This window comes from Pagrus pagrus, assembly GCF_965226575.1.
Source record: "Pagrus pagrus genome assembly, chromosome: 11".
NCBI lineage: Eukaryota > Metazoa > Chordata > Actinopteri > Spariformes > Sparidae > Pagrus > Pagrus pagrus.
The window spans coordinates 17,831,921-17,859,234 of NC_140195.1; the positions used below are offsets into that span (position 1 = coordinate 17,831,921).

The window sequence follows — 27,314 nt, forward strand, 5'->3', positions numbered from 1 at the left end:
ACATTATTCATAAATTCATAAACATAAATATTTATGACTAAATAAGCAAAGTCAAAGTTGGGAAACGATTTAGTAAGTTAGTTATTATTTATTGAGAGTTTACGACCTTTAAGAACTTTATCAGGACGGTGTGCGGTGGTGCTTTAAACCTGCACTCCTGCTCATCGCCAGCAGTGGGCGACTCCACTGGTTGCAAAAAGAAGTCAGATTGTATGTAAGCTTATGAGAAAATGACCCAATGACTTTCTACTTGATTTATCACCTCAGTAAACAGTTTCCTAGTGAGTTTATGGCCTCAATCGCTAATTTAAAGTCTTCCTTAGCACAGCACTATGTCCACTTTGTAAATTATGGTCCCTTTTCAACAGATACCAAAGCAGGGTATGCTTTATGGAGTGGCTATCTTGTGATTGATAAGTCGCTACCACAGCGTGTCCTCGAGTTCTCAGTCAGATCCAGTAGGGATGTCCTCCCCGCTTAACCCTCTCGTTCAAATATCGTCACTTCTGGCTCCAAAAAAACAAGATTGCGACAGCCAAAAAGCCAGACTACAAAACGGTAGTCCACAAACCAATAGGTGACGTAACGTTGGTTTTACACTTGTGTTTGACCAGAAACCAGTGATGCTCAATCCTGATTGGACCTCGCAAACACATGATATTACCTTTTAATGATGAGAAGAGTACGAAAAGAAGAAAAAAGAAAAACAGCAACAGAAATGAAATGTTTCAGTATTTTCAGAAATGTGTTCATATAGGATCCCATTACAATAAGCTAACTGAGAAAATTTTCATTTTCAGGGTCATTAAGACAAACTATGACATGTCCACTGAATGACAACCATACAAATGGCAGCCAGTTCTTAAAGTACATCGTACAATGCTAGATCATGCAACACATGCAAAATGTTTGTAACATGTAAAATGAGAGTAAATGCGGTAAATCTGCTAGGCAACTGATTTTGTACCACAGGGTTTAGGATGTATGACAGAAACAAAAACAAAACTAAAATCTTGTCTTGAATAAAAAGAATCCGCCTGCAGTTCATTCAGGAAAGAAAACAAAGCAGGGACCGGAGCTGCCGCTCTGCGCAGCATGTACTCCACAGCCAACTCATGCTCTCTCTTCTTTTCATAGCCAATCAGTGTCAGGTCAGAGTGGTGACCTCCGGCTGAGCGTAGTTTCCAGTGGCAGCGAGGATGTCTTTACAGCCCTCTGTGAGGAAGCACAAAAGACAGAAATACAATCAAACACAGTGACTTATGATATGAGCATGAAAGACTGAGAAAATGGAGCTTGAGTGCTACTTTTTTCTTTTTCTTTTTTTTTTTCATAGAGTAAAGAAATACCTGCTGAATAAAAACTGAGCCTCTTTAGGTCGCGAACACTAGGGCTGCGTCTCATAATATGCTATTTATAAGCCAATCCTTTGTTTCTTAATTATTTTTTAATCACAAAATGTAAAAAAAAAAATGCAGGTAGCATCCTCAAATAGCTTGTTCTGACTGACCAACAGTTTTAATGCACAGTTAATCATTTCTGCCGCTGTGAGGTCTGTCACTCAAAACAACGAAAACAAAAGGCGTAGTTTGATTATGTAGCAAAGGATCATGTGTTGGCATCAGGATCTTGATGCCATTCTGTTTTTAAGCGGCTTTAACGTTAAATGTATCGTTAAACTTTGTTCTTTACTCTTACAGCTCATTCACAAGTGTTGCCAATCTGATTCAGGGTCAGCCCGTCATCCTATCCTGCTGCCTGTGTAAAGTAAGCGTTTAAAACCCAATAAATGTACACATTTTTCTTTTTGATAAGGGCTCTCAGTGTTTCCCATTAATTAACGAGACTCTGGCAGCCCTTCATAGTCTCATATTAAGGCGGAAATATTTGCACTTTTCATTTTGGCGCTGAAGATCTCTCATGTTTGGATGAAATCATTCAGAAATCATTCCATTCTGCTGCTCACACCAGATGACCGGGCTTACTGAACTGGTGCTGCTTTGTCAGTGATGAAGAAAGTGACAAAGACAGGATTGTGTAAAAGTTCACATCTAAAAATGGAGGACAACGCAGCTTACTGGAAACATGTCTACTTGTCGAAAGGCCCTTGACGAAAACAGCACAAAACACATGCTCTTTGTCTGCGGTTAACAGACAAGACCAGTTGTTCCTGTAGAAATTGGACAAATCTTAATATGTGCAAAGGATCATGGGAGTTGTTGTTGTTATTGTTCAACAACCACCACTGCTGCTGAAAATGAATGTGTCGTGAATCAGGCAGAAGTGCTCACGGATGAGGTAATGTGCTCAAGATTTATTCGCGTTGCATTGAGTCTTGTTAGCTGACGTCCTTGCTCACTCTCTGACATACCGTTTCCTCAAAAGTTAAACCGGATGAAACGCATCGTTGAACATTGTTGGAAACATTTTTACGATAATGTAATTACACAACTCAACAAAATATATAACAAAGGTTGGGTCATTTTTAGACATTTTAATGCAGAAATGTTATATATTATATCTTGAAACTTTTATTCAATTTAAAATCACATAAAAAAAAAAACTAAAACGTCAGGAGCATAAACCAGAATCATAACTACTGTTTATTATTTCCTGTTTAACGTATAATTGACTGATTTTAGCTCTTCTCCACGTACAAAGAAATCCTACAGATCTGAACTTAAGCAGGAGCCATTTGCCTCGACCACCCATGTTGTTAATGGAAACCTATTAGTGGTGATCATCCTAAATGGGAGTCACTGGGGAAAATGGGGGCTCATCACGTCTCTCTGCTTGTCCATAGATCCGCCTGCTGCTTGCTCTTAGGAGCACTTGAACGGTTTGCCACAACCATAAAGCAGGAAGTAGGCTGCAGTGAGACAATGCGCCTTCGACCAGGACAGTGGTTGCTTTTGTACGTATAAATTGTGACAGCAAGTGCACACACTGTCACAGACCCCCTGTGACGACCATAATCACTTCAAATCCACCAGCGTTTTGTTCCCACTGCAGGGCGGGTGACCATTTCCTGTCCCTGATAACCATCTGAACATCTTCAGACCTGCTGCATCCATCTGTCCGCTTCTCTGTTTCCTGCCATACTGCTCTGGTGAAATATGATCCATACCTTATATCCTGTAACCCCACCAGCCACTATGGGCATAGCTCTGAAGAGCTGAGCCACTGTGCCCATAATATCTCTCCATCTCATCAAAATGGCTGCAATCACAAAGAAAGCCTTTTGCAAGTTTGACAAAAAAAAGGGGGTTTTTTGTTGTCAATCTCTGCCCCAACAGTTTTTACCACCGTTAGAAAACAGTGGAAGTCTACTTGAACCCTTTTTGCAGGTAATGTGGACTAAAATGTGTTGTGTATGTGTTATATTCCCCTGTAATAGACTGGGATGTCATTATCCACATATACACCAGACACAGGGCTCTGGATTGAATTACTCCCCCCCTTCTCTCTCGCTGTCTCTGTCTCTCTCTCTCCCTCTGTCTCTCAAAGATTGGTTTTGAGGTGTTCTGGCTTTGCTCAGCTTTCCATTGTTTTGTCTCCGCCATCAGGAGACAGCATGCTTGGCAATTTCACGAGCTGACCAGATAATTTAGCCTATTATTAGAGAAATCAGTGTGAAACAGGATGGTTAAGATTTGTGTTTCTATGTTTGCTTCTTTCCCAAGCTGGATGATAGAGCAGTATGGAAATGTACAGTATACAGGATGTATTACTCTCTATTATGACCTTTTGTAGCATATTACAACCTTTTGTCCTAAGTTTAGTGCATTATTAATGACAGATCTTTTATTGATCTCGTTTTTCGGTATGATATTGTGTGCCACAAATTTGATAAAATGTAACTCTTGGACATCTGATGTGCAGATGTCAGTCATTTCAGACACACACAGGACATGGCTGTCTGCACCGTCCTGTCCTGACGGTTAAACACAGAGAGGCCGGAGGAGTGAACAGCAGCAGAGCTCCAACCTGACACAGTGAGGAAACTATGTTGTCAAAATGTTGTCGCCTGTTTTTAATTCTGAAGTGTGCCATAATGGGAAGCCCAGTTAACACTAGCTTACCTGCAGCATGTCAATTAGCAAACGTAACTTAGATTTGAGTGAATAAAGCTCTTTGGATGGGATTTATTCCAGTCTGGGAGGCGGGGTGATTTTTGAAGGTGCTCTGGTCGATCGGCATTAGTGACCTGCAGTGGTCGGTCATTTGAATCAGTCCTGAGTGTATATGTGGTTAAAAGTAGAGTAATAATTGCAGCTGTAATTAAGGCTGTTCATACTCATGTTAGCTCTGTTTCTAGCAGATTATGTTTACATTTGGGCAAACTAAGTTTTCTCAGGCAAGTTCTGAAGAGTCATTTTTCTCTGTTTTTAAGCGGCTTTAACGTTAAATGTATTGTTAAACTTTGTTCTTTACTCTTACAGCTCATTCACAAGTGTTGCCAATCTGATTCAGGGTCAGCCCGTCATCCTATCCTGCTGCCTGTGTAAAGTAAACTTTTAAAACCCAATAAATGTACATTTTTCTTTTTGATAAGGGCTCTCAGTGTTTCCCATTAATTAACGAGACTCTGGCAGCCCTTCATAGTCTCATATTAAGGCGGAAATATTTGCACTTTTCATTTTGGCGCTGAAGATCTCTCATGTTTGGATGAAATCATTCAGAAATCATTCCATTCTGCTGCTCACACCAGATGACCGGGCTTACTGAACTGGTGCTGCTTTGTCAGTGATGAAGAAAGTGACAAAGACAGGATTGTGTAAAAGTTCACATCTAAAAATGGAGGACAACGCAGCTTACTGGAAACATGTCCGCTTGTCGAAAGGCCCTTGACGAAAACAGCACAAAACACATGCTCTTTGTCTGCGGTTAACAGACAAGACCAGTTGTTCCTGTAGAAATTGGACAAATCTTGATATCCTATGTGCTCGGTTCCTGGTTATATCTGTACAATATCCTGACAGAGTCTAGCAGTATAAAAGTGGTACCATACAGGGAGATGAGACTCTCCAAACATGAATTCTGCAACTCTCATGATCGGAGAGTATCTCTATGGACGTGATCATATTTTGATCATATCTTGAACTACTCAGGCATTAATATGGCTGGATTCTTGGGGTTTTTGCGCAGTGATGATTTTCTCTGTTTGTCCACAAACATCCCTTCTTCTCATTCATCTCACAGATATAACTGAGGCTGTGACATTTTTTTAAAATTTCCATCTGCATGCAATAACATGCCATTAACCTAGATCAGTCTACAACACTCGACACACTACAGCGATTGACGAGGCTTTCAGGAAACACGTCCAAATACAATTTCTTGTAATGGGCTGTTGAAAAAAAAAAAAGCGGGGGTATATATACTCTCATAGGAGCCAAGCTACAGTAAGTGCCCCATTTATGTGCTGTTTTTTCCTCCACAGTGACACGCTAATGAGCTTTAGTAGAAAAATGCATGTCGGTAAAGTGCAGTTTTGCAGGAAAACACCTTCTGTGTTGTTGGGCTGTTTGCAGACGAGAGTCAGGATGTTGACTGGGTGGGATGTGTGCTCAGGATGTCAGGAAAGAAGCCATGGCTGCCAAATATAGAGCCTCTTCTCACAGGGGGCTTTTGGGTACTTTGGGAAGCTCAGATGTGAGATCCAGTGGCCATCCAAGCAGAGAGAGATGGCAGGCTGACAGTGAATATCAACTGAGAGAATTAAAGGAGCCTCTTTGTAATCATGTTACCTGTTTCAGACAGCTCTTGAGTCAAAATTACAGAATATTGGTGGTGCATGTTAAAATTTGCAACCGTAACCTATCAGTGCTCCGTGAAGATGGTTATTGAAGATAAGCTCCTTCACTGAGTGCTCACAAACAGATAGATGATGCAATTAGTGCTACAAAGCTCCTCCATTGATTTCCTTTTGATCTGTCCGGTGAATTATGACTGAAATCTGCGTAAGTCAGTTGGAGGTTTTAAGAGAGGTGATTTAAGTTCAGGAGGGGAAGTGGGTACATGGTGTAACTGATATCACCATGTAGCTGTTGTTCCTGCTGAAATGGAACACAGTAAGAGACATTGTATGTCCACATACAGTCCACAGCTCTTGTGAGATTCGTCTAAATGGGTCATTTGATCAAAGAAATAAAAACATTTACTATGTACTAATGAAAAGAGGCTTAGTTAAAGTCGGAAGACAACTTCCCAAATTTGAATTTTGTCAAAGAGTTCATTAAAACTAGGAGACAGCTAAAATGCAGAAAGCTTGCAGTACAATGCGCAACTGTACAAACAGTAAATTGTGAATTGTATGTGAGTTACCAGTATGGACGGTGGGTTCCCCGGAGGTCAGGAGGAAGCAAGTGGACTCTTTCTTAGTCTTGTCTCGCCCCCGGGAGCACCGCAGGGACCACTTTTCACTGGGGGACAGCGGCTGGGTCAAGCTGCAGCCTTCCTCCTCTGAAAGGGCCACATTTGCATCCCCGTTCTGTTTTGAGTCTGACAGAAAGACAAAAACACACGGCGACGTAAATGCCAAAGCTTTTACTGAGACTACCCCGAGGGCCCAGACAAAAGCAGAGGTATATTTCATAAAATCTGTATTTTTCTGTGACGAAATTCAATTTGACTGAGATGTTATGAGGAGTAATTTGATCCCGGTGTGTTACTGTCTATATGAGTGTGTGCGACTCATCTGTCAAAGTCTAAAAAGCCCCAGGAACCATAAAACTGGACATACACTGGCAGTTTATCTTACTTTTAGGCTCAAGATCATTCAAATATTTAGCATTAATAAAATGAACAGGTTAAACAAAATACATTTTCTGAATTAAAAACCTAATGAATAAACACAATAAACAGTAGCATTAGCAGAAAGGGGCAGTTCACCCAAATTATAAAGACAACTTACTTCCAGGTGTATTAAGTCATGCTGGTAATTTTAGTTTTGAGGGATTTCACATGAGGATTAATCTATTACTACGATGGAGGTGAATTGAAATTTGTTTGTAAAATCTCTTCCCAGCAACAATTTCCCCATCATCCTGGTTAATCTACAGAAAACATAGGTAACAAATTCAAAGGGAATATTAATTTGGTCAAAGTATGTCTGATAAAAACTGCTCACAGTGACGTCTGCAGATTATTCAGTCACTAGGACACTATTTCTGGAAGAGAGACATTAGTCATAATTTTTCATGATGACGTCATGTGAGCACCATTATTCTTTTTTAAGACTTAAAATACTTCATAAAACCTTGATCAAATAAAACCAGAACTATTGGCAGGGGCAGCTGTCACAAAAGGTGAGAGAGAAAATCTTTAATTCGGGTGAACTGACCCTTTAATATTGCATTGCAGCCTGACCTGAGCGGTTCCTGCTGACGCTCTCCTCAGCAGCCAGTGGACACGTGTCGCTCTGCGTGCTGTCTCTGCGCGAGTTGGTTTCTGACTTCCCAAACGAGGCCGAGTCAGTCGGAGCGTCTGGGTTCGGGTTGTGCTTCTTCTTCTTTTTCGGCAGCTTCTGTTTGGCCATCGCCAGCGAGTAATACATCCCAAAGTTATTGACGATGACGGGGACCGGCATAGCGATGGTCAACACCCCAGCCAGCGCGCACAGAGCCCCCACCATCATACCCAGCCAGGTCTGAGGGAACATGTCCCCGTAGCCCAGTGTCGTCATGGTGACAACCGCCCACCAGAAGCTGATGGGGATGTTCTTGAAGTGTGTGTGATTCGTGCCTCTGGGGTCGTCCGGCTGGGCTCCGATGCGTTCGGCGTAGTAAATCATGGTGGCGAAGATGAGTACGCCCAGTGCCAAGAAGATGATGAGAAGGAGAAATTCATTGACACTGGCTCTCAGCGTGTGGCCTAGCACTCGCAGACCCACAAAGTGCCGCGTCAGCTTGAAGATCCGGAGTATCCGAACGAACCGCACCACGCGGAGGAAGCCCAGCACGTCACTGGCAGCTTTGGCTGACAGACTGCTCAGGCCCATTTCCAGGTAGAATGGCAGAATGGCCACAAAGTCTATGATGTTGAGCGTGTTCTTGATGAAGACCAGCTTGCGTGGGCAGCAGATGATTCGCACCAGGAACTCAAATGTGAACCAGACCACACAGACGCCCTCCACCAAGGTGAGGATGGGCTTGGTCACTATCTCTATTCTCTCCACTTGGCGTGTTTCATTGCCCACGACAACCTGCTCCGTCCAGTTGTGCAGTTCATTGAAGGCTTCATGAGTCTCCAGGCAGAAGGTGGTGATGGACACCAGGATGAAAAACAGAGAGGCGAGCGCAACTCCCTGCATGAGACACATGAAAAAATTAATCAACACTATTTCATGTCTTCCCACAAGCGAAAACAGAATCAATATTGTGTTTATTATATCAAATATGCTTTGCCTGCATATCGGCCGCCACTGTAATTACCCTGCTAACTGTACAGTATCACCAATAAAAAGATAAGGATGTGCCAATCAAGTTTGTAAAGCAGCTTGCTTAGAAGGAATATTTTCTGGAGGAGGCATCAAGTGTCAGCTGATTGACAGGAAGCAAAGACTAAAATAATGAACACGCTGATACGGGAACACTTAAGTCATGCACAAAGAAATCCGATAACACACAAAGTTTGACAACATCAAAGGAAGGATGTCATTTCAAGTTAGTTTAGCATGTAAAAGAATGATGTGCTGCAAAAAGATGAGCCCTGATACCGCCAACTATCGACTGTGTGCAGAAACTGATGTTCATGTGTTAAGATTATGAAATCAATCCAAAGATGCGAATTAACTTTCAGCGAATTCTCGTTCACCTCGTCGGATGCAGAGCTAGACCTCCTGGAGGAATGAACACCTTCAGTCGCATTGGATTCTTCTCTGATCAGGAGCAGTTTACGAGTGGGAGGAGAGCTCAGAGATTACTTTTAACCATCTGGGATTTATCGTCACTCACGTTTATCAGCCTGACTGCAGCAGTAATCTGGGAGGTGACCTCCATTGTTGGGTGTTTATTTAATCTGTTGACTGGAGCGGCAGCATGCACTTTATTTTATCTAACATACAGAGGAGAGGGCAGAAAGGACCGAAGTCTTAGGCGAGTTCTGAGTTCATTCAGGAGGATCAACTGAATTCAAGCACAGTGTGTGCTGTATGTTGCCCTCTAGCTCACGGCTAATGTACAGAAAAGTATTCGGTCTGTTTGAATAAACACTTAGGAAAAAATAGGAAAAAACACAAATGGTTGGACAATCAACCTCACACCAGTAAAGTGAAAATTTGCTTTGTGTTTGGTGTGAACACACAGTGGTGCTTTGAGGTAAATGCTAACATCAGCATGCTAACATGTGCACAATGACTATGATAACACTGAAGCTGATGTTAGGCAGGTATAATATTGATGATGCTCAGTTTGTTAGCATTTTGCTAATTGGCACTAAATACAAAGTACAGCTGAGGCCGATGAGACTTGGCTGGTCTTTGTAAGCCAAAGTAATGAACAGATTAAATGTTTGACCTGATGGTGGCGCTAGATGAGACATCAGAGGACCAACAAAGTAACAACAATTCACCCTGAGGGGGAAATGACAACTGAACCAAATTTTATGGTAACAACAATGATAGTTGTTCGGACCAAAGTGAGGTCCGAACCCTTGACTGATATTCCTATCTCCGTTCCAAATATATGATATATTATTATTTTATACCAATCATGCAGTCCAAGTGGATCCCACCACGCAGCCCCTAAAAAACCCATCAAACAATCTTTTTTCTCTCTCTGCATCCCCTGTGGCTCCTCGTGACATCCTATTACCTGAATTACCTGAGAGGAAATAATTCATTGTCAAGATGTCCACTGCCTAGTTTGAAGATGAATGAGTGAAGGTATATTTTGTATTATTATTATTATTATTATTATTTTAAAAAGCACTTTGAGAACAGTCCTCTGAATCTCCTGCAGACAGAGAAAACAGACCAATTTCAAACCAATTACTCCCATGAACACAGAGACTGGGTCATGCTGAGAGAAGACGTGATTCTATTAACATGAGGTCTCTCGGTCGCAGACAGCAGGGGGCGCTCACATCTAGTGCCTGAGAACTGAATTACTAAAGGAACCATGGGGCTACTGTGTGAGCTGTGTTTCAAATATATCATGAAGGCAAGATCTCAAACCAAAATCCAACCACAGAGGCAGGAGAGTGAACAGACGAGCAGAGCCAAAGCAGAAGAAGGAGAGACTGACCTGAGTCATGAAGGACTTACAGTCACCTGTCCTGTTGTCAGGTTTATTAGACATGTGTCAGTGCTCCAATACAAATCCAATACAATATAATGCAAATGATGTGTCTTATAAATACAAACTCAACCAAAATGGTGAGCGAGTCGAACCACTTTTACAATTCAAATGGGAGGTAAATTGAATGATGTGGCTGCCTTGTTTTCACCTGACCCGGCACAATGGCCATGCCTGTCTGTGTTTGTGTTAACATTGTGTGCTAACTCATACCCGTGCTGTCTTTATTGTTTACTAAAGCCGGGATAAATTATAATGCCTCTCCAACCTTTCTAATCTTCCAGCTGGATAAATATGTACCTGTGCCTTCTATGCACTTAGCTATTTTCTCTCTGCAGGGCGTCTCATATATCATTCAACTGTATAGTGTTTGGGACAGTGATTAGAAAAAACAAACTAAGCCTGTAATGTCCAATGGGAGCACTTATTCATTGAGGAAGAAACAAAAGTGGACAGTTTATGGAGTTTAGCGAGCCGGAAGAACAGAAGCCCATATTCAAAACAACAAAAACTCACTCACACACTGCATGCATGTCTGTTTATACAATGTGTGCACCGAGATTATGTGCAGCTTTCTCCCGTGACAACCTTCTTCAGCTTCGTCCCTGCAGAGCTCTGAGGCGCTCTCAGCTCGGATCCCCTGGGAAGACGAGCAGCAGGACAAGAAGCCTCAACTCCGTCCCAGGAGGAGCTTGGAGTTCCCCCTGTTGGACACGGTCTCCCTGCACATCACCAAGGCTTATAGTGTACAGTGTGTGTGTGTGTGTGTGTGTGTGTGTGTGTGTGTGTGTGTGTGTGTGTGTGTGTGTGTGTGTGTGTGTGTGTGTGTGTGCCATGGTGGAGTCATGGGGTATATCACAACAAGCCAAACAGTATAGAAACTACATAGAAACTAACAATAACTTAAGCACATGGATGGATAAGTTATTAATTTAGATCATTACAGTGGCTGAAAAAGGATTTTTCTGCATTTCACGACCTAAATGATGTGTTTATTGTCCTCTGTTAGGCTCTTCTGTCAACATTTGAGAAGGATAAAATAAACAGATGCTTGACTTAAAAGGTGCAATATGTAAGAATCAGACACCTGTCAAATTCATATTCCAAACAAATAGGAGGCATATCACCAGGGTAACTGCTGCCAACTGTAGCTGTCGTTAGCTAGTTAGCTCAGTTAGCCGTGCAGCTAGCAGTACAGACATACACAGACGTCATAACGTCGTGTTATTCCTTCACATTCTGTTGATAATTTTAGTTCGTTTTCGAATGATTTCAACTAAAATTCTTACATTTTGCACCTTTACGTAGAAGTACAATTACTGGAAATGTACAATTAAGAGTTCTGCATATATATTATTGGATTAGTATTGCCAAATCATTAACATGTAAACAGCATTTTATTGTTGAGGCTGGTTAAAGCAGACGAGTTACTGTTGGCTAGTTTAATCAATAAATCATAATTTGTACATTCACAGCTTTTGCACGTAAAATCTCAATAGCTATGTAGTCGTGTAAAAAGTAAATGTTTCCTTCTGAATATGTAAGTGCTAAAGTTAAGTGCCTCAAAACTGTACTTCATTAGATCGTTTTTAGATAGATATTAGATAGTTAGTCATTTTGAAATGTATTATGTCTCTTTGAATCTTTATATTGAATCTGATTATATTCTTGTATTCAGTAACACTGAATTTAACAGCCTTTATTTACCAAAAAATGTATTGAAGCTGCTGTAAGCGTTGTTGTTTGTTTTTTAGCTAACCTGTCCATTTTGCAGTTAGCAATCCCCTCCCTCGATCCTCTCCACCTCACCACAAGTGCACGAGTCCTTTCTTTTCTTTAAGCGTTTCTCATCACTTGGCCTGTTTGGTAGTATAAGCCTTCATCGGGAGCACTGGAATTGGTAGCTTTCCATGTTCTGCCATTGACGGCAGGTACCAGAATAGGAGGATCCTGCTTTCTACCTGTTCACCTGGCAGACAGGCCCGTCTCTTTATGGAGTTCTCTGTCCTGATTGGATTAAATGGACAGGGATAACATTTCTTTTCTCTTTTAGCGCATGAGCGGGGCGAGGAGAGACGTGGGTTACTGACCAAACACTCTATAACAGTGATAACTGTTGTACAGGCTGTCTTTAATAAGAAAATAACACTTGCAGCAGCTTTAAGCACTAATTTACATGCACTCACAGTTTCTCTAACGCACACCAGGTTGCAAAATATGTTTTCGCTGTGTCCTCTCATCTATGATTTCCTACTGGAGAGCTATCCAGACAAAAGAGCCCCATATACAGTCAGCGCCAGGTAATTAAGGTGTTCTCCATCAAACAAGAGAGTTCAGCCTTTGTTGAAGCACCTGGGCAAGACTATTTCCAAAGTCAATTAATAAAAAATGACCCCCGTTTTTCATCAATCCTCTCTGGACTTCTGAGTCCCACTCCTTCACTTCATAGACCTGAATAATAATAGCGGAGCCCAGTGTGCACATCTGAGGAAGAGTTGTTAAAGAAGGAGCTTACAGGAACACGTTAGCGGCCAGAAATAAACCAATCATTAATCCATGCAAGTGCATGAATAACAAGGGCATCAAAGTTCTGTCGAAAACAGCTAAATTATCTGGATATATCCAATAGAACAATAAGTAAACAACACTTATCAGGGCGTTCACACCAGAAGTGCAAGTTTGCAATTATTACCTCCGCAAATCCAGGAATCTTTTCTCACTTTCTTTAACATTGCAAGATGGGGCCTTATTCTGCATTTTTGTTAAAATTCTCAGGGAAAAAGATCTGGGGTATTTAGCTGGCTGGTATTGGCCTTAGCTGAGGTATGCACTCTACTCAGTGCCAATGTGGAGAGAGGAAGAGCTCTCTCAGGAAGGTTGCCATCGTGGTGCACCCTACGCATATTATCGTCCAGGTTGTGTGGCAGAAGTTGAACTAAACTGAACTTTGACCCCAGATTCTGGTCACTGACCTCTACAACAGGTGTCATTCTGTGCAATCTGTGGCACAAACTGACAGCTGAATGAATGTGATGAGCTTTAGATTACAGTTTTTGATCAGTTCTAAAAACACAATTAGATTGTTTTTTTATAGAGTAATAGGGTTCAGTAGCCAGACATATTGACGACTGGTGATAAGGCAATACATAAAAAAAAAAATACTTTAGCACTGAAAGCAAATTAATTTAAAAGCAGGCAAGCTAGCCAGACATATTGACGACTGGTGATAAGGCAATACATAAAAAAAATAATACTTTAGCACTGAAAGCAAATTAATTTAAAAGCAGGCAAGCTGGACGAAAATGTGTACTTCTATAAGCATGTTACCACAACAACAGGGCAAAAAGTAGCATCAGTGTAAACAAAAGCCTTTATTATTGATAAATATGAAGCCAAATTGTTTTCACTGACCGAACAGGCCAAGCAAACTCAACAACAACAACTAGCCCTATGGAATAGGCGTGTCATGATAAACCGATAACGACGATAATCCTGATATTAAAAAATGAAAGACTGATATCATATCAAAAATGCACATAAGATAATATTGTGTAAATAATCCAGCAACTTCATTCTTGCATGTTCATAGCAGGTGGCAGTAATGCTCCTTAGCGCTGGTCGCCACCCACCATGAAACATTTAAAGGAAGAAAACGATGCTAGCTAGCTGCCCATAACCTTACTACCAGTGTGTGACTGCTACTGCTGCACAAAATCCTGTCAGAGGAGAAAACAGACACGAGAGCACGACACTCGACTTCAGGTAGATATCGCGATAATATCATTACTGTGAATTCTATCGGCCACAATAATCATATAGTGAAGATCTCATTTTATAACAGCCCTGTGGGATATTAAATCATCCACCTTTGCTCGCTGCATCTGAGGCTTTCTTATCCTCAGTTGTGAATAAACTACAGGTTAGGAAACAAATAACAGAAATGTGAAATGATCGTTTCTTAATTTTTGATACAAGTCCTTGCTGGATACAGCATACACGTGTTTCATCATCAGATCTCTGTATCAGTCTCATGCACCTACACACACAAGAAGTGGCTCCTGCACCGAGCTTCAGTATGAGTATTGAGTATTCACACAAACCAGCAGCCACCAGAGATCATCACATGCTCACGATGAGCCCAACAGGCTCTGACAGCGTTCGGTTGACTCAAATGCCAAACGTTTATCCCAGAACTAAACAGAGCTGGGTATCTGCGGCCGGGGGCACCTCTGCAGGGAAGGCGCTGGAGGTCCTGGCACACGCGAGGACAATTTCCTCTGCTTATGAAAGGCTCAAATTCTAACAATAACATGGCTCAGCTTGACCTCACACCTTTGTGTATGCATCTGGTGGTGGCCGCACGACTGCTCAAAGGTTTCCTGGGTTTGTAGTGAAGTGTTTGTCTCTGTGGCTGTTTGTATCTTTGATATGTTCGTGCATCCACATCCACAAGTCATGTTCAATCAATCTTGTGGCATTTAAATGTGTCTGTAGAGTTTATTTAATCCCTGACACAAAAGGAGACCACATCATATCGTGTTTACAGCACAGTAGTGGAAACTTTAAACACAGCCACAGTGTCGGACTGATTGCTATAATGTCTCTTTGCCACCACAGAGTGTTTCCATGCCGGTCTGCTGAGCCTGCTGATGTTATACACACAGGAATCATAATGAGGCCAGATGATTGTTAACACGGAGCTTTTTATTTTTCATTTCCTGGGAATGTAAATGTACTGTGGCCTCTACAGTGTGTGAAATATGATACAAACACTATATAACATTATTTATGTTGTATACTGTTTATCTTTTCTTCATATATCGTCCGGTAACTTCCTCTAAGTGTCGGTTTCTTGTGTTGCTGTAATGGTAAATTCAATAAAGTTCTATTTTAAATTAGCTTACAGTACATTTACTGTACTTTTGTACAGTTTTGAGTTACATTAACTTTCCTTCAGCATTTCTATTCTACGACGTTGGGGGCAATTATTAACATTTCTAGTTCAGTCTAATTACAATTCACTTCATCCTGCCATGGTTTAGATACTTTCTGTTTTATTTTGTAGTTCTCTCTTTGTGTGTCATGTTTCACTTTCCACTTCTTCCTATTGTCTGTTTATCTGCCCTTCTTCTGTGTACACCTGTGTCTCATTAGTTAATCACCCCCCCGAGTATTGAAGCCAGTGTTTTCCCCTCACTCATTGGTTCATCTGTTTTGTTCCCATGTTTCCTGGTCCCGTCTTCCCATCGTGTTTTAATGCATGTGCTCATGTTACTCCGGTTTGTATTTTGTTTTGTTTTTTGCTTTTGGATTACTCCTGTTTTGTTGTCTTGGTTGTCTCATATTTCTGATTTAGGATTAGGATTTTTGGACTTCAGTTTTCATGAAAGCTTGCTTTTAGTTTCCACCTGCCTGCCTCAGAGTCTGCATTTGGGTCCCTTTGTGTTAAACCCAACACATTTGTTCTATCCAAATAGTCAAACAATTACTGTGGCAATGACTGTCTACATCTGCTGATGAAGACCATGAGAACCAATTAAAAGCTCATGAAAGTGAAATGTAACACCTTAGTCAAACCTAGGGTATCTGAAATTTTGAGAGCGATGACAGTTGATCCAAAAATAGTAAAGTCCGAGTTAAACAATGTTATAAAGATCTGTAGAGCTGATGGGATTGGCAACATAGTATCATGGCAGTTTGAGAAAATGGCACAAAATATAATCTGCAGGATTCATGTACACAGACACAACTTTTAAATTGTTTTATGACAATAAGCAAGATTGTCTTCTGTTCGTGCACCACATTTCTTCGACTGAATGAAACACTACATTGATGAAATGCGCTGGAGCTGCAGCGAGGTGCTTCGGGTCGATTGCAGACATATAAAGTCAAAGACTGTCGCACCAGAATCCAGGGTTTACATCCACCTTGTGGTTCTGTTTAAGCTGCTGGTTAATGTCATATTGATTTTGGTTACATGTCTATCAGTTCAGATACTGACAAAAGAGCAATCACTTTTGTTTTATTTAATCTTTAAGATTCTCATACATGAACACAAAGAGTCGTGCTTAGTATCACAAAAAAGGACAATTTGTGCCCATGCACACGAATCCTATATCTTAAATGTCTTCAATATTTCACTGGGTTGAAATTGACATTAATAATCTGTGAATTTCTCACTATGAATGGCAAGTTGAACATTACACAATGTCATTTGATCCATTGTTAATAAGAATATTGATGCTTTAACTAAAGGATCTGAACTTCCTAAAGAAGAGTATGGTAAAGCCTTTAAGGATAAGTAATGTCAAACACTGGTGCCAAAAAGACATCGATCCAAGGTCATCAGGTGTCAGAGTCCAGACAGAGCAGAGGTCCCCCGAGGGGACAGCCGCTCGGTCCCAGCTGGGAAAATCAGAGCGGGAGGGAGCGAGGCAGGACGGGCGACAGGCAGCAGGCTGTGAATCGGTGAGCAGCAGCTGGGGAGTCCCATCACAGCCATCACCTCCAGCTGTTCAGCATCACGCTCTGTTACTAACAGACACGCTACACGCAAGAACCACAACAACGATCCCACTGAGCAGTCAACAGCTGCAAAGCCCAGGAGAGCAGCCACTTGTGAGGTTTTCTCAGAACTCATGTCACACTGGTTTACGTCTGAGAGTCGGCACAAGTGAGGACGGAGGACGATTAATGTCCACCTATCGGCTCTATTCATGTAACCAGAGGCAAAGAAAATGGTGGGAGGGACGATCTATATTGTTATCAATAATGTGACAACATAATGTAAGACACAGTTATACCTCAGACTCCCTGCTATTGAAGGGCATTTAGTTATTTTCAGCTTTAATCAAACTTCATCATCGATCAGTGAACTGCAGCATGGACAGGACGCAAATCCATAAGCCACCACTTACAACATAAAAGATCAGCAGTGAACTCTCCAGACCGACAGGTACGAGAGACACACCAGAGATGGGTTACAGTCTCCCTCTATATATAGCCATTTGTTATGGTGTGACCAAAGCTCCACTCTTGAGATGACAATAAAGCCATCTGCAGGACAACTAAGCAAACCCTATCCCGATGAAGTCAAATGTCAGTATGTAGATATAGCTGGGGCCGATCTGTCACCGATCCATGTACCGATAGTGACTCCATAGTCTGACAGATTGTCAATTCCCCGTTGGACTAGTTGATAATGTACTGCTGTGCACTTGATTTGTTTAATTTTGTTAGATTTTCCAAACTACCTAAAAGAGTTGTCATTGCAATTTCTCCAACATATGTTTCGTACTTGACGCTTATTAAACCCAGAGTACAGCAGGTGCTACGTGGTGTACTTCAACCTCATGTGACCTCACACATTATACTAATGCACACAATAATATTCAAGAAACTAGAATTACTGCCTTGTGGTTGTACGTCAAGTTGCTGCTCCCAAGCTTTGGCGTGAACATTTTTTGCAGTGCAGTATGACATCATAGTGAAGTTGACCTTTGACCCTTTTGATCTAAAACGTCATCACTTCATCCTATTAGACATTTGAGTAAAATGTTTGTCATAATTATCCTGGGAATTGGCCAAAAATGTGTTTTATGAGGTCACAGTGATCTTTGACCTTTGACCACCACAATCTAATCAGCTCATCCTGGAGTCCAGGTCGACATTTGTGCCAAATTTGAAGAAATGTCCTCGGGGCATTTCTGAAATAGCGTTCACATGACTGACAACCTGAAAACACCGAGCCTCCGACCACAGATACTCTCTACGCGGAGGCCTAAAAAAGAGCTCACAAAATCTGCAAATATATTAAAAGTAAAACAAGAGGAACAGCTTTTCTTTTTTCCGTCCCTCCTGCTGAGGTTTCAAGCTGATAAAAAACACCATTCAATCTTTTTTCCTGATAAATAAACTGGGTAATTAAATCAGTTGAATGCTCTGTAGCAAATTATTCATTTTAACTGTCTAACCAAATTGGCTTTTAAAAAGGGAGAATCACATTGACGATTGACAGTTAAATTGCAGCTCAAATACCAACAGTCCACCTCACTCATAATTGCTCTCTGGTTGATGTTGAAGGGGGATGATGTTTTCAGTAATGTGTAATTATTGATTTTTTTTTCAGTCGACGAAAAAAAGTCTGCAAAGTCTGTGTGCAGACGCCGTGATGCGTTCGCTGATCTCACCGCAACACAGCCAATCTATTTTCAGCAAACAGCTTAGAAACTGAGCAGAACAAACAACGGGCATAATCACACAGGATTACACCCCTCTTTCCCCGAGAATACGGTGTTATAAGAGTCTCCTTAACGAGGCTGCGGAGCTTCGATGGGGTGTGAAATATCAAATTGTGTGTTTCATTCAAAGAGCAGCAGAGAAAGGTGTCGCGCCCAGAGGAGAGCTCCTTTATTATTTATCAGCGGGGGGTTGTCACACTGAGACAAAGTGTGGCATGTGAGAATAAGTTTCATGATCAGCAACACGACGAGGAACGTATCGGTGGATACTGACTAATATTTTATTATATTTAGGGTTAGACCCACCATCAATATTAATATCAACATCAGTTATATCTTGGGTATCTGATCCATAACTAATGATTTGAACAAACATCTGTACTTTGACAATAAATGGACAAAAGCATTCTATGGATTCTTATCCAGGTAATATGTCTGAATGTTTAAATGTCAACCAATCAATCAATTAATCAATAAATAATAACAGCATTGGTATATTGCCAAATAGGTTATTGGAAATTTAGGCTCAGACCTCTAGAATCCCACCTCAGTTAATCCCTCGGTCTCACAACAAAGACAAATTGATTTCTTTCTCTATGTGGGATAAAATACGTCGCTCCTTTCTGTGGGAAAGGCGGTTTTAATTGCTCACCACTGATAACGAGTTGCAGCTCATTACCACAGCGGTGATTAATTACAGGCAGCAGGGCCGTAGAATTAATGAAATATCGCATTGGGGAAGATTGAACAAAGTTATCAGGTCTGAGCTTAATGTTAATGTCGAGTCTAATTGTCACATGTAACGAGGCTGAGATTGCACAGCCTGGCGCTCCATCAGAGACACGCAGCTCTGCAGGTGTTTCAACTGAAATAACAGCATGTCTTGTATTATTATTATTATTACAGCAATTATGTGCTTTTATTGTTTCCGCTCTGCGCTCCAGTATTTTGGTTTAAAGTGAAGCAGTCAATGTGAGGTTAACGTTGAAAGTATTCACGGAAGTGGAAGTGCAGATCTTGACATTTTAATACTTTGTTCCCCACATTAAGGACGACACAGCAGGTAAGTGACTCTAAGGACAAGGCAGCCACGACAGTTTTAAGGCCTGGACGGGAATGTTACTTGACTGGCAGAGTCATTCACCTGACCTCAGTCCATGGGAACATGTATGTCACTTTGTTAAGACTGAACTAAAGGTGAAAAGCCCCTGAACGAGAGAGATATGAAAATGGCTGCAGCACATGCCTGTTCTGTATCACCTTTACTTTCACTATGATATTTGATCTGCCACTTGCTGACGAAGGATGGATATTGGCACAAAGGAAGCGTGCCTGCCATTGCGCAACCAAAACAGGAAAAGGCATTGTTTTCCCCCGGTCACTATCCCCAGGAACAACTGGAATAACTGGAAACTCTACACTGCAAAAGAGGAAGAAGCGTGCTGATGGAGGAGGCGAAGGAGGCGAAGAGGGAGAGTGATAGAAACAGTGAATGGACGAGCATTCACTCAATGGAGAGCGCTGCTGTTGTGTCAAAGTCTGTTCCCCCGCTGATATGTGTTTCCTGTTACTACCAGGACTAGAGACAGACAAAAAATCAGCATTCTTTCAATTAGATGAGTAACAAAACCTGCCTACTGACAAATACAACCGGGTGTTCAACTCTCTCTTTTCACAGCACTGATATCAGGGTTTCTAGGTCAAATTGGGATTCTTACGGATGTTTTTTTGCTTTGGACAGTAGCCAGGCTGCTAACAGTAGCCATGATGCTAATGCTGTCTATGCAACAGCTGCGCCAACAGTGACGCCACAGGGAAATACAAGGAGGGAGGAATCTGAAATGTTGTCTGTTTCCGCTTTAAGTATCAAAAGTACAAGTAAAATTAAATTACACGTATGTTAACATGTATGTATGTATATACTGTAATATACGAGTTGACTGATTATCCGTCTGGACAATTATTGAATCCGATTTTCAGCATTGAACACTGAAGCTAGAAAGGTGGCAGGGTCCGCCACATATAAACAAAGTAAAACAGTATGAATTGTGTTGTCCTCTAAGGTCAGTTTGTTTTTTCAGTTTATTCAGTCATGAAAACAAAGAGTTTCTTTATTTAGTTTGTTTAGGGATAAAAAAAAATTAAAAACAGTCAGTGAAGATCTTTCTCTTCTGATTAAAACTTCTTTCCAAAAACTACATAATGCTCCTTTAATTTAAAAATGTGGTGCTCTGGCTATAATCCTCATTGTTACTTGTAACTAAAGCTATCAAATAAATGTAGTGGAGTAAAAAGTACAATATTTGCATCTGAAATGTGGTGGAAAAGTACAAATACCTGAAAATCTTACTTAAGTACAGTACTTTTGAGTAAATGTACTTAGTTACATTCTATCATTGCAAATATCATTGAAGTCAGTTGGATACATAATCTGAGAACCATGAATGACCCTAAAAAATGTAATGGCAATCCATCTCATAGACGTTGAGATGTTTCAGTCTGGACCAACAGGAAGGTTCATCTGATGTGACAGTAAAACCACTCAAATTAAAGCTGAGAGTCAAAACTTAAATCTCACAGTCGCTGTTTCATTTCAGATCTAACGTTGTGGAGTAAAGAGCCGTCTGCCTGCGCTGTATCTTACAGCTGCATGTGATCCTCTCATGTCTTCATGTGCTGTCTCTCACAGAGCTGCACCTCCAGTCTGGGTTGATAGTCAGACGGAGGATGTGGCTCAAAGTGATAGACATATTAACTTCCCTCCGGCTTTCAGGAATCACATTACCTGAGATGAGCTCGGAGGCGCTTTGGAATAAAAAGGCCATAAAGGTAACGTGAGTCCCCGAAAATGCACTCTAGTCTGCATGCTTTCAGAGCAGAGCACACGGGGAACATGCTTACATGCATCGGCTGCAGAGGAAATGGACAAAGAGGTCAATATTTATCCGCCCTCACTCACTTTTTATAACCTACTTCCAGAAAGATCCACATATGATTAATTTACAAACAATCAGCAGTGAGAGACTTGATAAAGTGGCAGGCACAAGCGCGGTCATCTTCAGATGGCAGCTGTGACTCAGAGATGTCGGTTGTTCCACAGCGACAGCCTGCAAATGCCACCTGGACGAGAAGCTAAAATAAACACTGTTTGTAGAGTGACTGGCATGCAATAAGAGCACCGTACTTCTGCAACACAGTGAGAGTCTCTGAATAGACCATTCAACTTCACAAACAGGCAAACAGCAATTAAAGCGAGCATCAGCCTCTCTCTTTCTGGACTAAATGTATTTTTCTTTTTGTTGAAAGCCCCTGGCCCTCTGCCTGACAACTCCCGCTGTAATGACACTCGATACTTTACTTTCACGTTAACTTCACTAAGCACTCTGCTGCTGTTGTTGCTAAGCCATTAGGCATGGCGTACTTTTAAATGCTTACAGCTGGCTCATTTCCCCCTGTGGATGAAATGAGAGCAAATTGATTTTAATTTACAACGCAGCAACATTTATTTTATCGATGCACCAAACAGAAGTGTATCTTGTTCATCAGGAGAAAACCAGATCTACAGACTCCAAGTGTTGATTAGATGTTTTCTCTCTTGCCTCTGCGCGTACGTAGAGCCTGTTCTTCTGTCTGATATACTGTATGATTTCCTGTATATGGATGTACACTCCAGCCTTTCAAACACTCATGTTTTGAGGACCTGTGAGTGCAAACCTTGAACAGGATGTGTGGGAACACTTCAGCATCACTGTATTTTCGCCATGAAACAGCATTTTCCTCTATTTTCAGCATGTTGGTACAATTTCGTAACATATATCGAAGTGAGAACTGAAAAAAATGGTTATTCACAAGACTGAAAGAAACATCAAGGTGTCTGGAGAGAGCACAGGTCTTCAGTTGCATCATAGGGAGAAGCTAAGTAAATAAATTAATCAAATTAACGGTGACAGCTCGAGCTTGACGCATCATGACGTGCTAGTTTTATGAGAGTTGCTCATAAACATCATTCAGAACCGATCGCATATTTTGGAGTTTTGCTAAAGAAACATGCTTAAACATGTTCCTACTACCTCTCCCCAAATATCGCACATCTATTTGGATTTCTGTTGGAGTTTTTAGACCAAGTTGTTCATAAGAGGCCTAAAGTGGAGAGACAGCTCACTCAGTTTAAAGAGACAGTTCATATTTATGGTGGTATTTAACCATCTAGATTGTTTTGCTGTGAGTTACAGAGTTTTGGAGATATCGACCGTGGAGATGCCTGCCTTCTCTCAAATATAATGTAGCTAGATGGGACTGGGTTTTTCAAGATACATTTGAAAAACTCAACAGCACTGTCTCTCAAGAAATCATGACCTGGTTCCTCAAGATAATCCACAGACCTTGTTGTGAGCAGCTTCATGTAGGAACTGTTTTCTTTGCATCTACTCAAAGACAAGAGGCTCGTGCTCACGTCAGCTCAGGATGTAAACATTAATGGTGTCATACTTGGCTGAGTTGTAATGTTAGCTAGTTTAGTTAGATAAGTTAGCTAGCATTTCGTCTATGGTCCGAGGTCTGCGGATTATCTCGAGTAATTTATTTTTTGTCTTCAAGCATCACAAGTCGAGTGCCATTATGTTCAAGAGAAAGCGGACATCTCTACAGTCGATATTTCCAAATCTGGGCGACTCACACCAAAACAATTTAAATGGGTAAATAACACTACAGGTTAGAGGGAAAATATGCATATTAGATTTTGGGGTGAACTGTCCCTTTAACTGACCCCAAACATAAGTGACAATAGGAAACTATACTGTAGATTTCCGTCTGTAAACAAGTTTATGTGAAGAAAGAAGAAAAAAATATAATAATTAGATTAATCAATTAATTGTAAAAATAATCAGCAGATGAATCAATAATGAAAATAACCTTTAGTTCTAGTACTTGCTCTGTGAAATCCCAACCAATGTTAGTGGGAGACCTGAACGATCCACTGATGTGACTGCTGAACATCTTATTCCAAACCTGTGGGCATTACTACGATGCTGTGACAGCCTCCACTATTATGAGATTTTCTTCTGCTGCTCCCAGTCAGCACCAAGAGCGTCGCTGAGGTCGGACCTGGCTCACAGTCGGTGTTCCAGGTCGTCCCGCAGGTGTTAGATGAAGGCTGAGATCACGGATAATCAAACAATTTCTTTAAGAACTGGCTTACAGGGCTGGAACTGATGCTGGAACCGATTATTTCCAACGATAAATCAGTTGATGTTTTAGTCTATAAATTGTCAATAAATTGTGAAAAAAGCTCGTCATAATTTCCTACAGCGACATCTTCAAAATGCTTCTTTTGTCCTACACACAGTCTAAAACACAAAGACTTCATTTATTATCACAAATAACAAACAGAAGGAGCAAATCACCTCATTTAAGAGGCTGGAAACAGTACACAGACGATTAGCTTCCGATAGACTGATTGATTAATTGACTAATCGTTGCAGTAAAAGGACGCTTTCCACAAACGGTTGCCACAGTTTGACTTTTCTCATTCTTCATATCCTAGAAATGATGTTTTACAGAATGAAAATAGTTTTCAGTGGCAGAAAGCTCCTGACTACCTGCTTTTACGACAGTAACCAACTCAAACAAATGAGCACGTTTGTTTTTTTGTAAGATTTTCCTCTGAAGTGTTGTTTAAACACAACCACAGTGATGTACAATGTAGAGGATGTTCACTATGCCCATCATTTTAGGATGTTCATGCTTGATGTGTGGGCGAGTTTATGTCTGTTTCTGGAAACACAGTCAATGAAACAGACAGGAGCATGTGAACTGTGGCCAGAAAGCAGACATATCCTAAAAAAATCTCATCGAGACTCAACTGAAGCTGCCAAAAACTTCTGAGAATAGTTTCAAACTCAAAGAAATCCATGTGTGTACTTGACCCTAACAGTCAGCCACATGGATGGTGGGGATGCCAGGATATTGCAACACTGACTGAAAGAAGTTTTCTGCAGCTTATTTTGCTGCCAAACAATAAAACAGGAACATTTAAAGCCACTGAGGACAAAACTGAAATCTGAACACTTGACTGGCAGATCGTTGGCTTGATTAAAGGAACTTTGTAGTTTTGGTGAATACATTTTAATCAGAAGAGAAAAATCTTCATTGACTGATTTTCTGTGCCTAAACAATCTAAATAAACTCTCTTTGTTTTTATGACTGGATGAACTGAACAAACAAAGTGACCTCAAAGGACGACACAATTTCATACTGTTGTACTTTGTCTATATGTGGCGGACCCTGCCACCTTTCAAGCTTCAAACAGTGTTCTGGGGACCTTATTTTCCTCTGAGAACAGCTTGTTTATTCATTTATGGAAAATATTTCCGAGTTTGTATTATTACCTTATTATTAATATTGTCAATATTGTTTTTGTGCCCGGTGTTATTTTTGTAAGGCATACAGGAGAACTGACCCTTCAGACGATGACAGATACAAACTAAAACTGAAGAAAGAGGGTTAATCTCCAGCTGATTTTCATTATTTTTTACACATACAGCCGTGGGCTCTGTGCAGAGCTGCAAAGATTAGTAGATCAATCGATTGAAAGAAGATTAATCGCCAACTAGTTTAACAATCGATTAATCATTTTAATCATTTTTCATGCAAAAATGTCAAACATTGCTGCTTCCAGCTTCTTAAATTCAAGGATTTTCTGCCTCTCTCTGTCATTTATGATAGTTATTGAAGAGTCTTTGGGTTTGGGGGACAATTTGAAGACGTCACTTTTTTGCAATGAGCCTTCTCTTCACAGTGTTGTGACATTATAAAGGGGTAAATAATAACAACCTCGCTGTAAATACAAGTGTAGATGTCTCACATCCACTCGGTACATCTCTGCTGCAGCCTGATTGGCTGAACCTCGAGGGGACACCTGTTGATTAGGACAACATGTGCGCCTTTTTTCCTGGATGGAAAATGACTCGCAGGCCTCGCGGTGTCACCCTGACGGATGACCTGCCCGTTAAAGCGCACAGAGGAGAGGAGACACGTGGTGAACTCACCCTGGCTGCTCTGGACGAGTACGGGTCGTCAAACAGGGCCCAGACCTTCGGCTGCCAAACTTCGCAGCAGCCCCTCGACCTGTCGGGACAGTCCTCGATGCCGAACCGTCTCGATATCTCCCTCTCGTCGTCGGTGTCGTCCGGGTCGGGCGGTTCAAATATATCCAGAGCCTCCTCCGCGTCCCGGTGCTGCCGGTAGGTCATCCAGCAGCACGGCTCCACGTCGGTCTCGTCGATGCCCCAAAACGCCAGCTCCTCCTCGAAGAGCGGCCCGCACACGTCGGCCGGGCAGTGCAGCTTGCCGGTCCGGTAGTAGTTGAGCACGTAGGCGAAGATGCCCGGGTGTCTGTCGAAGAAGAACTCGGAGGCGCTCGGGGGCGCAGCGTCCGAGTCCGAGCTGACCTGCGAGTCCGCCGGGTCGGCCAGCCAGGCCAGGCGCGTCCCCGGCAGGGTCCTCAGGGTGCTCTTGTAGGTCTCGTGTCGAGTGCCTCCCACGTTGATGATGATTTTGTCCGAGTCTTCCCCTCTGGACATCTCCTCCTTCAGACATGATTTAGACGGCGGTTTGTTGCCCGACTTGCGCCCTCGGTACGACGAAACACACACCGAGCTTATCATTGAAAGGCAGGGTCCTTCTTCCTTACAAACTGGTGTCCACTCGCAAAGAGACAATCAGAAAATCAACGCAAAGTGCGCCCTCATTTCAGACCTCAAGTCTTACAAAGACCCGTGCGTCTCATTTATCCAGAAATACGAGGCAAAGTGAGAAACCACCTGTTACTGAACTCAGGCTGGCGCCGTGGCAACACGCAGGTGCTCTGTCTCAAGAAAGCGCAATGTGTCTTCAGATGATGCTTCCAGATGTTGCACTCATTTACAAGCAGCAAACACAAGGTTGTAGCCGATTAAAAGGAAACATAGATGGCTAATTACGCGCGGAGGTGCGGACCGACAGGATGAGACACTTTTCCACAAATCTCATCCAAATTCTGCAAAAAAAAATCCACAACTGCCCCTGACAACTTTTCCCTTCTCCACACGAGAAGAGGCAGCCTGACAACGATCCAGATGTCCCTCCTCAGCTCCTCAGCCAGATGTGCGGTTGTTTTCCAGCTGAGGGAGATCTGTTGCTTCTCCTCAAGTCTCCTTCCCTTAGCGACACAGCCCGGTTGGATGGTGCGCTCAACAACAGGCTCGGCAGATTTAACCCTTTGGCTGCTGGCGGAGGTTGGCGCATTACTGAACCACTCCCTCTAATCAGACCTAGAGGACGGGCTCGTGGAGTGTGTGCGTGAGGGAGACGTTTTCATCATCCCTCAGGTTGACGTTTTCTGTCGGCTGAAATGTTTTGACGCGTTCAGGTCCGGGTCGCCATGCTGACCCGCACACACAAGCTTCATAGCATGAGTCATGTCGAGGATCAGCAGCACAGGCAGCAGCAGCTCATTTCGCAGCTCCCATGGGTGTTGCGTGAGATTGCGCCAGGTTGTACAGGTGTTTATTATATGTCCGCTCCTGCGTGTGAAAATGTGGAGGATGTAGATACTGTAGCTGCTCACACAGAAACAGCTATATCACATGAAAATACAGCTGTGCAACATCTTTAATGAGGTCGTTTCATCACTCTCTACATCAGGATTAATGCGTGTCTGAACCTCAGTAGATCAACTGAAAGATCCAGATGTGATTTTACTGTCATTTCCGAGAGTAGCACAAGATTATTATTGTTA

At 41.9% G+C, this 27,314-nt stretch overlaps 1 protein-coding gene across 1 annotated transcript; it reads right to left on the minus strand.

Annotated features, from left to right (window-relative positions):
* Window positions 1-233: 233 nt before the first annotated feature.
* Window positions 234-27,076, minus strand: kcnc4 (potassium voltage-gated channel, Shaw-related subfamily, member 4). Its single transcript, XM_084367977.1, has 4 exons — window positions 25,585-27,076; window positions 7,372-8,308; window positions 6,328-6,504; window positions 234-1,215 (listed from the first exon to the last, which is right to left on the minus strand). The coding sequence occupies exons 1-4, from the start codon at window positions 26,200-26,202 to the stop codon at window positions 1,148-1,150; spliced, it is 1,800 nt and encodes a 599-aa protein (XP_084224103.1). The 5' UTR covers window positions 26,203-27,076; the 3' UTR covers window positions 234-1,147.
* Window positions 27,077-27,314: the final 238 nt, after the last annotated feature.

Excerpts from the sequence above, each read along its gene's own strand:
- kcnc4 (XM_084367977.1), bottom strand. The coding sequence starts at position 26,202 with ATGATAAGCTCGGTGTGTGTTTCGTCGTACCGAGGGCGCAAGTCGGGC. Across the intron at positions 8,309-25,584 it reads ACTCGTCCAGAGCAGCCAGG|GGAGTTGCGCTCGCCTCTCT; the intron begins GTGAGTTCACCA and ends TGTCTCATGCAG. Across the intron at positions 1,216-6,327 it reads GGAACCCACCGTCCATACTG|AGGGCTGTAAAGACATCCTC; the intron begins GTAACTCACATA and ends GCTTCCTCACAG.